This window comes from Misgurnus anguillicaudatus, chromosome 13 (genome assembly GCF_027580225.2).
Source record: "Misgurnus anguillicaudatus chromosome 13, ASM2758022v2, whole genome shotgun sequence".
Classification (NCBI taxonomy): Eukaryota; Metazoa; Chordata; class Actinopteri; order Cypriniformes; family Cobitidae; genus Misgurnus; species Misgurnus anguillicaudatus.
This window is the reverse complement of record NC_073349.2, coordinates 9,358,169-9,373,269: the sequence shown is the minus strand read 5'-3', so window position 1 is coordinate 9,373,269 and position 15,101 is coordinate 9,358,169. Positions and strand designations below refer to the sequence as shown.

The following is a 15,101-nucleotide window of genomic DNA, read 5'->3' as shown; positions in this document are numbered from 1 at the left end:
AAATATGGGTAGGTTTCTTCAAAAACACAAAATTTGGAGCAAAAAGTTGAAATAATTCCTTTTTGTGAAGGACCTTTAAAGGGGAATTCCGCCCTAGGGCGGAGTTTGGGGTGTTTTTTCGTTGTTAACGAGTCGGACTTTCATTTGGAAGCATGTTTGTGACTGGAGAGCAACATTTGGGATGTTTGGGATTTTCGTTTTCTGGTGAACTGGCCTTTGGGTGGGAGTGAACAGGGCATGTCGATTGAGCGCACAAAATCTCTATTTTCACAACACCAAGGAGGCTCGACACAACGTGATACTTTACTCGAAGTATCACGTGGGTCTCTACACATGAACGCGAGCATTGAGAACATTGTTTGTGTACACAGATTTTAGTAAAAACGAAAAGTTTGGAACAACTTACCGTGCTGTTAAACTGCGTCCCGCCGCCATATTGCCAGTCATGAGCAATCGATTTCAGAATGCGATTGAATGGACTCCATAGGACGCTACTTTTCAACTACAGGGTCAATATTGTTTTTCACTTGAGACAAAACAACAAGTTATCCGTGCATTTATATGGAACTATGCTTTAGGAGCTATCCATCTTTACTCTCCTTCCTCCTTATGTCGCATTCTGAGATCGATTTCTCATGGCTGGCGGTGTGGCGGCGGGACGCGGTTTGGCGGCGCGGTGGGTTGTTCCAAACTTTTCGCTTTTGCTGGGGTCTGTGTACGCGGACAATGTTCTCGGTGCTCGCGTTCGTGTGTGGAGACCCGCGTGGTACTTCGAGTGGAGTGTCGCGTTGTGTCGAGCCTCCTTGGTGTTGTGGGGATGGAGATTTTGTGCGCTCGGTCGACGTGCCCTGTTCACTCCTATTCAAAGGCCAGTTTACCAGAAAACGAAAATCTTAAATATCTTAAATGTTGCTCTTTAGTCATAAATATGCTTTTAAATGAAAGTTTGACTCGTTAACAACGAAAAAAACACCCTAAATTCCGTTTTAGGGCGGAATTCCCCTTTAATAGAGATTAAATATAGAGCGATCCTCAAAACTTGCACGGACAAACAGCTGTTTGCCTTAGGCCATACTTCCGTTTTTTATTAGTTGTGGCTAATAGCGGTATTGCGGAAAGCCTGAATAGAAATACTAGTCATTGGCGGAAAAAGAGTTAAAGATGCTTAAACATCTTATTTAACTAAGGCCTACTCCTGGATTTAGCTAAGCCTTTTATGTAAAACCAGGCCTAAATGTCTAAACTATTGTGGTTTGTGTGAGTAGTCATGAACTCACAGGTGGACACTGAGTCAGTTTGTCTGCCGCCATCATTTGAACATTCAGATGTTTGCTCTGCGATTTGCCTCTTGACTTTATCAACCGCTGTAAGACCTGCAGAGAAAAAGGAAGAATCGAGATTAGATGGGAAACTGGGTTTGGAAAACTTTTGATTTCTGTTTTGCGTTTGTTTTATATATATATATATATATATATATATATATATATATATATATATATATATATATATATATATATATATATATATATATATACATAAAAACTACAACATCTAATCTTCTATGATTTCTTCTTATGCTGATTTAACAGCCCTAAACGGGTTTGCACATGCTTGCAAGACTCACCTTTGGTGAAGTGACTTTGACGTACACAATGATGGGAGCCAGTGAGGTTTTAGCCAGCTGTGCTGGGTGGTTGATGGTGTCTGCATCCAGAACCACTAGCTGAAGGGTTTTAGCCAGCTCGAATATCCCCTCAATCTCACTCTGTACCTCCGCTGAGTAAAAAATAGATGAGCAGACATGAAACCAGGGAAAATTTGTGTAATGTTTTCTAATTCAATCATTTTAAACTATGGATGCACATCTTTAACTAACTACATTCTCACCCAAACTGGTTCGTGTGTTGGATCTTTCCATAATGGGTCTCTTGTTGAGGACTGATCTCTTGGCCAGAGAAAGATCAGCGGTCACCCGGGTTATAGAGATCCTGTCGAGTAAACATGTTTTAAATACAATTAACTGATGTGACACCTAAAATAGCCATCAAAGTAACAACGTTTTTTAAAACTCACCGCCCATCAAAGCGGTGTTTGAGAAAATCAAACAGAGCTTTCTGCATCATATCTGTTACCTATCAACACACATAGATGAGAGACAAATATAAGGGTGATAATATAACTGCAGGTACTTTTTTTTTACAAATGGTTATATTTTTATAATATCAATACCATATTTTCTGTAAAAAGTGTCTTATATAGCTATAAACCATAATTTCCGGTTTCCGAATTAGTCACTGTCAATTCTGTTAGTGTAATATTTAGCTCTTACCTCATAGCCCTTGAGTGAAGGTCCCACCAGAACCACAGGCCTCATGGATGGTACCACATCATAAGGGGGAATGTGTTCGGTCTAAGCAGGTGACACAATCACAGAGCTACAGCATTAAGTACTTTCGCTTTTTAGCAGTATTGGTGATGAAGTAGCACAGATAGGAAACCTTACTACACACTACCAGGTCATGCATCAGTTAAAGATGCTGTAAGCCACTAACAAACATAGAAATACAAAAATAAACAACTGACCTTAACACTAAATCCATCAATTGTCAAACAAACAAACCGGCAATTTAACACGAGTTTGATGCCATTGATTGACGTTGGCAGACAACTGCCTCCAAATGTTCGTCACAGTCATAGGTCTGTCACAAAGACATTAAAAAAAAGGCTTACAGCAACTTTTATAGTCTATTTATTAAAAGGATAGTTCACCCAAAATGTTGTTACAAACCTGAATAAATGTCTTTGTTCTGATGAACACAAAGGAAGTTATTTTGAGGAATGTTTGTGAAGAAACCAATCATAAGCCCTAATTCACTTACATACTGTAGTATTCTTTTTTACCACTATGAAAGTGAAAGGGGCTCATGAATGGTTTGGTTACGAACATTCCACAAGGCTGGGTAAACAGGCTACAAAAATGTCCATCCAACCATTCAAAAAACAAAGTGCCTCTTTACACAAATAGCATCCCTTGTTGGCAAACCCTTTATATTAGCTCCCGTCCACCAATGTCTGGTGGTTTTAAACAAGACAACCAGAAACTTTTGATGTTTTTCAAGAAACAGAAACAAAACCAGAAACTATCAAAAAATATATAATCCAGAACAGAATCGTTTATTTAAAATAATGGTAACCGGTTAATACCATTTTTTTTTTTAGTTCTTCAACAAGATTTCTCGGTGAAGTTCACTTCCGGTCGTCGTTGACTCATCTTAGAAATGAAAAGCTTGCTACCAGCAAGTAGCCAACTCAAGCCCAAGTCTCTAATGCTCAATTATAAGAGGTAAATATTGTAGGCTACCAAGTATCTCAAGATGTTTGTTTTTTTAATATTAATTAGTGGTGTAACGGATCGCAGTTGATCCGGGATTCGTACAGATCACGACCCACTTTTCAGCTCGCTTGCTATTCGCGGATTAATACGCAAATTTAAATAGGGTGAAAGTTTATCGTTTGCACATGTTTCAAAGGCTTGCAAATGTTAACACTTAAGTGATTTTAAACAATTGAGCAATTTTCTGTACCCACATGCAGTTGAATGTATCCGGTCCAACTACAATCAAACGTGATTATCTCTATGGCCTTCATAGATCAGAACTCTTGATGTATAAACTGCAGCAAGAGTTGCACTACTGTGTCTCATATTGTAGTCCATTAAAATACATTTGGCAAATAAAGCACTGAAAATCTATGTAATTTTCACTTTATGTGGAGCGACTGTTTATGCTGCATCTTCTTACCGAAGCGCCGTTTGGCATTCGTCGTTTGTCTGTGTGTGTGCACGTGTTTAAGTGCACTTAACAAATGTAGGCATGTCAGAATTACAGTTATGCCGCTTACATAATGTATCTTTTTTAATGTTTGATGACAAGATAGAGAATTAAGTAAAATTAGACAAAAAATTAAAGTTTAATGTCCTAATGCTCAGCCTACTTATTTGTATGTCCCACAGCTGACATGGAACGTTATTAACCGGTTCGGGAACTTTTTTTGTTGTTGTCATTTTTAGGGTTGAACTGAAAACCGGAAATATTAAAATACTGTTTCTGTTCGGAACGAATCAATTGGGAAAAAATCTGGTTCTAACCAGTTCAGGAACGTCAACTTTAGGATTTAACCGAAAATCGGAAACGTTAAAATACTGTTTCTGTATTAACTTCACAGAGTATTGCACAGAAATCTTGTCGAAGAATGAAAAAAATTATTTTAAATAAACGATTCTGTTCTGGAACATATATATTTTTTATGTTTCTGGTTTGTTTCTGTTTCTTGTTCAAAGCCTTGGTTACCACATTATTACAATGTTGACATTCAAAACTTTTATAATTTGGTTGGGGGCAGCTGGTACCAGTGGCGGCTGGTGACGACTTTTTCTGAGGGCGCACGATGCGAAGTTCGTCACAACATGTATGTAGCCCGTCATGTGTGTGGTACGTAATTTCAAAATATGTGTTCTGCGCTTTGAGAGATCGTGTGTGCATCACGTGTCATGCCAAAATAAGTGCCTGCTGCAGACGCGTCAAAGGGTTTATGATAAAAGAGACGATCATGTTTGCCAGATACTCGCATAATCTCATGCCTAATCAGAGTTTAATGTTAAGGGAGTGCCTTTTGGAACGTGAGCGTCTCTTTTATCATAAACGGTTTTGACGCTAGTGCAGCAGGCACTTATTTTGACAAAACATGTGATGCACACATGATCTCTCCACACCCATGACACATATTTTGGAAAAGGGAACCACACACATGATACTCCGAACACTTATTTTGAATTCGCGCCCCTCGGATGAGAAGTCACGAGCCGCCACTGGCTGGTACTCTGCAAAATATCTTCAGATATTTCTAATATAGCCTTATTCCCTCTGCATTTGCCAACATTGATAAGACACAGAATATGAAGTATGTATTTTCTGTATGAGAGAGACAAATAAAAAAGTAAAACCTTCAGATCTGTTTTATATATATTTTATATATGTGTGTTACGGCTGCCAACCCAAAATTCCTGACTGCCCCCTAGTCCAGCAAGCCTAGTACCGGGCCTGCCTCAAAATATCTTCCTTCTGTTCACCAGAACAAAGACATCCATACAGGTTTGCAACAACATGAGAGTGAGAAAATGACAGAATTTACATTTTTGGGTGAACTGTCCATTTAAGCAGGTTGACATGCACACATTTAATAAAGAGTTAAACGGACACTAATCCCATTCAGCATGTATATATTTTTAAGTACTTTGTCTATTTTAGGCAAATATAAGAAGTCCCTGTTACATTTTTATGAGTATCAAATAATATTTATTATTCCTGCCTAAACAATCAAAATTTGACATTGTTTTTAACAAAGACATAAACAATGGCTCATTTAACACACCTACCTGCTTTAGCTTCTGTTTGGCTTTTGAAAACGAAACAACACAAATCAAAATCAGTTTTTGGAGAATCTGGGGTTTAAAAGAATTGCTTTTTTACTCAACCCTATCCTTTATATTGTATGTAGGTGTTAAGCTGCGACAATGAAACTGAAACGGCTGTCATGCATTACATTAAGGTATAAAGTGTAAGAATAAAAGCACGGGAAGAACAAACTCACTGATCCGCTTCAGCCCTACTGATATTTTGCTCATTTTGAGGCAGCAAAGCAGCGTCTCGCTCAGGCCTTGTCATACTCACTCTCACCTGCAGATGGCGGCGTGGGTCTCCAACCTCCAGATACCATGTCACCCAGGCTTGAGGAGGAGTTACCACTTTTCCTTCAGGGAGAAAAAAACATTAACAGAGCTGGTGATAACACATACCTCCATAGCACTGTTAAGTTTGAAAACTACCCAAAAGGCTAAATGTATTTTTGACTCATCTGTGGTTGGTTTTGCATAGTCTTGTGCAGCCGGACTTTTGGCATTCAGGGTACATTGACAACAATGTGGAATCATTGAAAACTTTCACATACAGCAACACTGTCAAAATGAGCGAAAGTGCCCTATCATACACTCGGCGCAATGCAGCGCAAAATGTTTTTGCTTGTTTCAGCCCGGCGCAGTTATCATTTTCACTTTTAGCGTCATGTTGTTTAAATAGCAAATGCATTTGCTCCCATTTGTGCGCCCATGGTCTGAAAACCAGGTGTGTTCAGGTGTGTTGTTGGCGTGTGGCTATTTTGAGGCAGCTAAAATTAAATAAAAACCTGGTCTAAAGTCTAAAGTCAATGTTTAAAGAGCACCTATTGTCCGATTCACAATTTTACATTTCCTTTGGTGTGTATTAGTACATGTTAACGATATGCAAAAGGTACAAACCCTGAAGTAAACGATGACGCGAGTTATCGTTTCTAACGTTAATCTCTTTTCTTGGACTACAAAAAACACACGGATTGTAGGCAACAGTTTACTTCCTGGGCCTGTTGACATACACAAGACCGACATTATCATAATTCCTCTCACTTCAACTCACAGCATGTAGGTTAACTCCTGTTAGCATTGCATTGTGAGCGAATCTTTCAAACATGGTAAGGAGCATCACATTTCCGGCTGACATCAGAGGTATTCAGGCCAATCACAACGTACAGATTAGCAGGCCAATCAGAGACACAGAGCTTTTCAAATCAATGAGTTTTGTACATGAATCAGTGCGTTTAAGGAAGACAGGGATATCTGGAGCTACAAAAATGCACTTTATGTGGAAAAGAATGTGTTATTTGAACCATAAACCACGCAAACACATTGTATTACACCAAATACACAAAATAACGTTGTTTTAGTAATTTCATAGGTGCACTTCAAGTATTATAAAATGTTTTGAGATTACAGTGATCATGCATCATACTTTATCAGCAATTAAAACACTGCTTATTTTATTTATTACTCCATGACTGAAATAACAACGTTTAAAGAGAACCAAAGCTTTATTACAAAAATACGCATTTCAATAAATAAAAGACGCATTTTTACATCAATCTTGTAAATAGGCAATCCGCCTTGGTGTGTGCGCAACTGGCTTTAAAGGGGATGAGAGATGAGACTCTCATTGGTTTATTGAACGTTATGCCCAAAACACACCCATTACTAATTACGAGAATAGAAACAACCCTTTTAGACTGTGCGCCAGGCAGATAGACCATTTATCCCATCGTTAAACTAGCAAAAGTGGATTCGGACACATCCTTTTATACGGTGCACCGTACGCTTTAGACCATGCACTTAGATCGTTAAAATAGGGGCCTTTATACGCACGCTCATGACGTTACTGTTTTCACAAATTTCCGTATTTGTAGTAAATAGGGATGGGCGATATGGCCTAAAATCCATATTGCGTTATATATTGCAGCCTCTTGCGATAGCGATATGTATTGCGATATAATAATTTTAATAGACTCATTTCAGAACAGGTTATATAGACCCTTAGAAAAGCCAAACTTGCTAAATGTATTTTTTTACACAAGTAAACTGTTATGGCCCTGGTAATTTCAATCCATCGCGGGCTCTTCCTATTATAAGGAGTACTTTTGGAAAATGACTGTTGAATTGAGGTTTGAATCAGTTCCTGTTTTTCTGTCCTGTGTTTTTCGTACTGGATCTTGTGGTTGGCTGCATTGCCTGGCAATGCTGGTATTCAAAGACAAGTTTAGTTTTGAGGTGGTAGAACAGATTAGTCGTGTTACCTCTCTTAGCTGGAACTTTTGCCTGACACACTCTACAGCAGGGGTGTCCAGACTTTTTTGTGTGGTGATCTACTTTTAAAATGATAAAGCCGACAAGATCTATCTGCTAAAAAACACAGTTAATTATTTTTATAACGCTTTAAATGCATGTGAGGACTATACTGCATATATCTTTATACTGAATTTAGGGCTGTCCCCATTACTCTATTCTTTTTGAGGAGTTTTTAAAAAATCCTTATAAGTTGAGCATTCCTTAAAATAGCAGAGATGCGGTTTAGTGAAACAAACTAGAAAATGACAACAGTATCAGAAGCATACAAATCAGCGCTACCTGCCTCTCTCTCTCGTTTGCTCGCTCGCTCGCACACACACACACACACACACACACACACACACACACACACACACACGCACACACACACATCCTGGTGAATTTTGGAAGTTAGACGACTGAGCTGCAGCGGCCTGGCATAAGATTTATAAAAACACATGTGTGAAGAAAGGCGCAGCAACTCAAAAAGACTTGCGTGTTTCACAATTACTAGACCATAATGACAATTTCGCACGTGGAGCAGCAGTTAACTTATGTGCGATCTACCGGCATTGCCTCGACGCATTGGACACCCCTGCTTTACAGAGTATATTTTCCTCTGCTTGTTTTACCATTTACCATTTAAAGATGCTGCTTTTGTGTAATATGCATACGAGGCTTTGTAAATCCAATGTTGCTGCATCATCTAAGTCTCTGACTACAGGAGGTATTGGCACATGTTACTATGACTGAAATATAGAAATTTGTAAGATACAAAATGTGTGCAATAGTGAGAGAGACAGACCTCTGTTTTTGCTCTTGTTTGAGTCTCAGGGCCTCCAGTCGGAGAGGGCTGGGAATGAAGCTGATATCTGCTCCCTCTTTCACCAGCCTTCCTATCCACCAGTCATTATTGTACTTCTACAAGACACAAACAATCAAAGATTAAGACAAAGCAATTATATGCCAACACATCTTTAGAACAGAAAAACACAACCTACAAATGTTTGTTTAAATGATCACCTCTTTGATGTGCAGAAAGTCTTTGGCTTCAAAGTTTATGGCAGCACCCTGAACGGGACAGTCTTCATCGAGAGCCCCACAATAGATCACATTCGTCTTCACTGCGAATGCTACAGGTTTGCACTGCGGGAACAAAAGTTGCACTCAGTAAATTAATAATCAACTATAACAACAATGAAGTTATTATACTTCACTTTGTTTTTAGAGTAAGAATATTTACCTACATTACTTGATATAGTTGTGAGAGATTCAATTAAGTTTATTGTTGCCCACTGGGGAACTGTTTTTTTGGTGTTTATGCATAAACTTCACTAAACTAACTGGATTAATATATAATTTCAGGTAAATTTGATCATTATTTTGTGTCATGGTTCTGCCCTCTTGTCCTTATTTTATTATTAGTCTTGAAGCAGGACCCGTGTTTTGTTTGGTAGCACATGGCCTTTGTTTGCGCTGTGTGATTCATTATGTGTGCTCGACTTCATGCGGCGCTGCGCAGACCGATCGGCGGCTGACTTAAAGCAGTGCATGCCGGTTAGTAATTCTGTCCGACTTGAGCTGGCGCTGCAGGCACGTGACTGTGTCATGTGGTTTTAAAGAACCGCGAGAGCGATTCGAGATCAGCCGCCCGAGTCAGCCAGCGCAGTTCGTGAAGAGAAGCTGCACGGGCTGTAATAATGACGACACAGCTGTTTCACGATTGGTCGGATTCACCACATGACAACAATCACGTGTATTTCGTGTTTATTTTCACACCCTCAGTTCCACAAATGCTCACAAATCTGTATTTTTATAACAGTTAAAGCTATTTTCATGTAGTCGCGATGTTATATTGTGTCATGTTCATCAAAATAAAATGGATTAAAACGTAGACCCCACTACGGGGTATTTAAATAATATGCTTGTGTTGATTAACAGATGTTGTAAGCCTCTTCAGTTCCACTCATGCTCATACACGGACATTCTAAACAGTATAATTCACTTTTTATGTTGTTTACATCTTACAAATCATGTTTACTGCGATAAAGCAAGCAAGCGGCACGTGATCAGCCATGCCTGACTTAAATGCAGCAAACTACGGGAACCACAGCGTGTCCGACTTCACGTCTCCATTTTCAGCCCCTCCCCACCTGCACGCGGCTAATCTCGCCGATCGGTTACATCCGGCCGCAGCTAATGGCGAACACACCTATTGTCTCATCTCCTGACCCCCTTGTTTCCTTGTTACTTACCTGGTTATTGTTTTATGATTATCATCTGTTGCCCTTTTGATTTGGTCCCTTATTTAACTCTTTCCCCGCCATTGATGAGTTATCTCGTCAATTAAGAGAAATATTTACTTTAAAAAACGTTTTCCTGATGAATTTTTAGGTTAATCTGCAATGCCGCAATTATTCACTAGATGACTTACCCAATTTATGAAAAAAACTGAAGCCAAAACGTTATTTACTAATTTTAAACTCTGTGTATGTTTTGATAATCACACTTAATCTTATCTCTGACAAAATTTCTTCACAAAAATGCAATTATTTCAACTTTTTGCTAAATTATTTTTAAAATAAAAATACCCACATTTAAGAGTTATAAACACAGATAAAAAGAGTGGATAGAAGCAGAGAAAAAATACAGATAGGGTGAATATAGATAGGATGAAGCATTTCTTTCCCGTTGTGTTTGTTTGTTTATTGCTTGTTTGAAAGCAGAGGGTCTGTTCTTTAATTTGATATATTTGTATGTTTATATATATCTTTAGAACAGTGTTTCTCAAACTTTTTCAGCCCAAGGACCACTTTATCTTCCAATTTTTTTTCTGAGGACCACCTAACAGAATCCCACTCTAACACTCCCCCAAAAAACAACAAAATAGGAAGGATAAGCTAAGTTTAAGTTTAATATGCAAAAGTCAAAAACTTTTTTTTTTTTAAATAAATGCAATGCTATGTTCAGAAATTAATTATTATATGAATTTTATTTCATTTGAAAAAGTAAATGTGAAATGAGTTGCAGCTTAATATGAACAACAAACTGCACATTTAAAAAAAATGCAATTAAACATACTAAAACTGAGGTGGTGGGTATATGAAGTCTATGGTTGTAACTATGGTAACAATAAATTACTGAAAAAAAAGTTCCCCTTAATGTCCAAAATCACTGAAATTACAGGGATTTTACACATTAACAAAAACTAGTACATTACAAAACTAATAGATCTGTGGATTTAAGCTGCTTTCAGTTGACGCTTGATCTTTTATTTAGACTCCTCTTTGGTTTAGCCACCGATCCATTTTTACGTTATTAAAACAGAAAGGCAAGAACTGATATCACAGTTTTGCAAGTGCATTAAAAATCTACTTAAATAAGTGACGATTTTATAAACACTTGCCTAGTTTAGGTCATCTTTTGGCGGACTACTGGGGGGGGTTGCCGGACCACTAGTGGTCCGCGGACCACACTTTAAGAATTACTGCTTTAGAAGAACATTTTCCTGGAAGGCATTTTGTGTGGCAGGGAATGAGTTAATATCCTTGTGTTTGCCATCTAGTGCTGATTCATTTTATAAACTACCTCAGTCTGGTGAAGTTTGTCAAGTCTAGTAATCCTGTTGTCATCAGTCCATTACAATGAGTAGCCTACTGATTTTTTTTAAATAATGTAAGAAAAAAACACAAAAATTTATAATGGACACCAAATTATCTGCAATTACATTACTTTCATTTTGCTTCTTACATAAATTATCATCTAAATATGTATTTTTACCTGGAAAACAGGACAGAAATACAAATAAGCAATACTTTTTGGGAGTATGAAAAAGTGAAAAGCTCAGATGCAAAAGCTAAAGGTATGTTCACCAATTTTTTTCCTCAAATCCGCTTAAAGGAATAGTCTACTAATTTTCAATATTAAAATATGTTATTACCTTAACTAAGAATTGTTGATACATCCCTCTATCATCTGTGCGCGCGCACGTAAGCGCTGGAGCGCGCTGCGACGCTTCGATAGCATTTAGCTTAGCCCCATTCATTCAATGGTACCATTTAGAGATAAAGTTAGAAGTGACCAAACACATCAACGTTTTTCCTATTTAAGATGAGTAGTTATACGAGCAAGTTTGGTGGTACAAAATAAAACGTAGCGCTTTTCTAAGCGGATTTAAAAGAGGAACTATATTTTATGGCGTAATAGCACTTTTGGGAGTACTTCGACTCGGCGCAGGAACACCCTCCCTCTCCCATTATGAGAGGGAGAAGGGGACAACTTTTCAGGCGAGTCCAAGTACTCCCAAAAATTAATAACCTAATAACCTTTTCATTGGCATTAAAATGAAATGACTGAACCTAAACATAAGAGCCTGATGAAAATTTTCATCTAAAAAAGAAACATGTCAGAGGATTTTGCATCTGAACTCTATATAAATAATCTAGGTGCATTAGGGCTGTCACTCTCTTATGATGCAACCTAAATGCTTTGAATTGTTGCGTGTGTGAGAATTTAGCACAGATTAACCACAAGTTTGAAGGCTACAGGCACTCTGTGCTCAGACTGACACTTTGGTTCCTCCCATTGGGCAAAAAATAGTATAAAGCTTGTTAGATAACAGAAAAGAAACCTTGGCTCTCTCGAGCTGCAGCTGGGCCTGGCGTTCGGCTTCACGCCGATACGCCTCGCGGTCCTCCTCCGCTGACAGGTCGGAATCCGAAGGTCTGCTCGTGTACGAATCAGCTGAACCCTAGAGGACGCAGAACGACAGAGGGCAAACATGTTTGGTAAAATGGATAAAAAGCACAAGAACTGTGGTGTAAACACAGCATAGCTATGTCATAACATTCATTCATCAATTATTATTAAAGGTCTTATAGCTGAGACAGAATTAAAGGTCCACAGGGTAGATTGTTAGTGGGATCTAGTGGTGAGATTGTGAATTGCAACCAACAGATCAGTCCACAGCTGAGCTACGGCAGCCACCACAGGACAAACACGTCATCGTCTGAGATAACATAGTGACGAAATACGCTCTGAAGAACAGTTTGTCTGTTTAGGGCTACTGTAGAAACATAATGGCGCAAAATGGCGACTTTCATCCACGGTTTATGTAGATAAAACTGCTAATAAAAACAATACAGTTAATTTTCTTATGTCTTCATACACCACTGATAATATAGTAATGTATTTTATATTGCATTTCTGACAAGAGATCCTCTTAAAAGTTACACAATGCACCTTGAAAAGGACAACAAAACTATCATAGACTGTGAAACATTATTCAAAAGTAATTCCTATTCTGGTAAAATGACACAACTTTAATGTTGTACTGACACGAGAAGCAGATGACAAATTCACAATGTATTTGGTTTAACCCCTAACAAATCCCAATTTAACCCCTGCATATAGGTACTGCATCAAGTATACATACTCCTTGAAGAACATATCTAAGATAAATTACTACCTTATTTTATACAATATAAAATGCAAATGTTAAATTATTGTACATAACATAAATAACAAAATTATTAAAGGACAAGTTTGGTATTTTACACTTAAAGCCTCGTTTTCAGATTGTTTATGATGAAATAGAACCGTTTTCACTGAAATTTGGACATATGATGCTGGCCCAAGAATTATCGGGTGTTTGTTATATCACCCCCCCACCTCTACAACGGGTGTATAGGTGCACCGAAACAATCCTTCCTAAAATGCATGAAACTTTCGTTTACAAAGACGTGAAACTCAGCGAGTGGTCAGGGGTGTTCACTGATATGCTTACACAAAAATCGCTGCAAAAGATGCTTTCCAACAGATGTTTTACAATTCGTTGTAAACTTGTGGACCTATTTTTCCAAACGCCTCACACCTGTATATTCTTCCGTTGAGAGCTTGAATAATAGACACTCCAGCCCAGTTGGTGGCGATAATCCACCTTAGCCAATTGCAAGAATACAAACAACAAACAAGTCAATGGAGTTGGACAAAAACTACGATAAAACCTGTTGGAAAGCATCTTTTGCAGCAATTTTTGTGTGAGCATATCAGTGAACACCCCTGACCTCTCTGTGAGTTTCAGGTCTTTGTAAACGAAAGTTTAATGCATTTTGTGAGGGATTGTTTCGGTGCACCTATGGATCCATTGTAGAGGTGGGAGGTGAAACAACAAACACCTGAAAATTCTCTATTTCATCATAAACAATCTGAAAACAGGGCTTTAAGTGTAAAATACCGAACTTGTCCTTTAAGACAAATTACACTTTACATAATGTCTTACCATTATATAAAACCATTGTAATGATATTATGGTACAGTGGATAAGATGGTTAAATTGTAGTGCGCAGTACAGTATGAAACTGCTACTGAATGCAATGAAATGGTATTTAGATGAGGAAAATATACATTTGTTATGTACCAGTATGTGACAAAAAAGGACAAGTTTTTCGGAGACAACATACTTATAATACCCAATAATACCCAACAAATGGACAAGAAATGGCTCTTCAAAGAACTATACAGAAAATAATATTTATTTTAATAAAATTGTTGTATGCGCATTCATGAGAAGACAATTCTAAAATGTTCCCTTACTTAATTTGAATAATAATAAAAACTGCTTTAAAAACTACAAACAGAGACTTTGCATGGTTAAAACCACCAAATATTGACATCTGAGATATCAGTATGGTTAAAAACTTTGGGTAAAAACATGACTTTTCATGATAAGGTTGATGTTTGGATGGAATTGCCCAGGTGCATAAACTGTTCAACATATAAAGATTTTACAAAGCACAGCAGCAATGGTTTGTGTGCAATTTTGAAAAAAACAACAACATCAGAATTACATCTTAAAACCCAATGCTCTATTTCCTGTACAGTCAAGTACTACAGCTGTAATGCTGATGGTCAATGAGTCATCAAATGAATTTTTCAATCCTAGCCACCAGAAGCTTCCAGCAAACACAACAAATAAGCAACTTAACATGTAAAATAGTTAAAACAATGGATAACGATTAACGATTACCGATTAAGTGTTGGTAATTTGTCACAATCATTAAATTCAACCGTCTAATTGTGGCCTACATCCCAACACATGTTCTGCTTTTCAGAAGATGACAAATTACTACAGCAGTGAAGCAGTGAGACCGAGGCTGCATGTATAGCAGAGAACCATGCATTTCACAATGAGAAATAAAGCAAGATTCCCTATACGAGCATTTGAGTTTGCAATTGAAAGAGATACAGTCATCTATCCACAGCAGTAACTATGTAAGCTTTAGAAATCTTGCATTCAGACAAACACCCTCACAAACATGAAGATCTTTAAGATTCATGCAAGAATCTCTTTTACTTG

General features: G+C 37.8%; 1 protein-coding gene across 3 annotated transcripts in view; it reads right to left on the bottom strand.

Annotated features, from left to right (window-relative positions):
* cacnb3a (calcium channel, voltage-dependent, beta 3a) overlaps nt 1–15,101 on the bottom strand; it is a 103,745-nt gene that overhangs the window by 19,257 nt on the left and 69,387 nt on the right. For 2 of the 3 annotated variants that reach the window (XM_073874977.1, XM_073874975.1), the window contains exons 3-12: nt 12,375–12,494; nt 8,768–8,890; nt 8,550–8,665; nt 5,730–5,809; nt 5,435–5,454; nt 2,330–2,410; nt 2,074–2,132; nt 1,888–1,988; nt 1,625–1,776; nt 1,278–1,373 (exon numbers count right to left, since the gene is read on the bottom strand). In XM_073874977.1, the coding sequence (XP_073731078.1) occupies nt 1,278–1,373; nt 1,625–1,776; nt 1,888–1,988; nt 2,074–2,132; nt 2,330–2,410; nt 5,435–5,454; nt 5,730–5,809; nt 8,550–8,665; nt 8,768–8,890; nt 12,375–12,494 (948 nt within the window). The remainder of the gene's footprint in view (nt 1–1,277; nt 1,374–1,624; nt 1,777–1,887; nt 1,989–2,073; nt 2,133–2,329; nt 2,411–5,434; nt 5,455–5,729; nt 5,810–8,549; nt 8,666–8,767; nt 8,891–12,374; nt 12,495–15,101) is intronic. The other variant, XM_073874976.1, reaches the window with a different exon arrangement.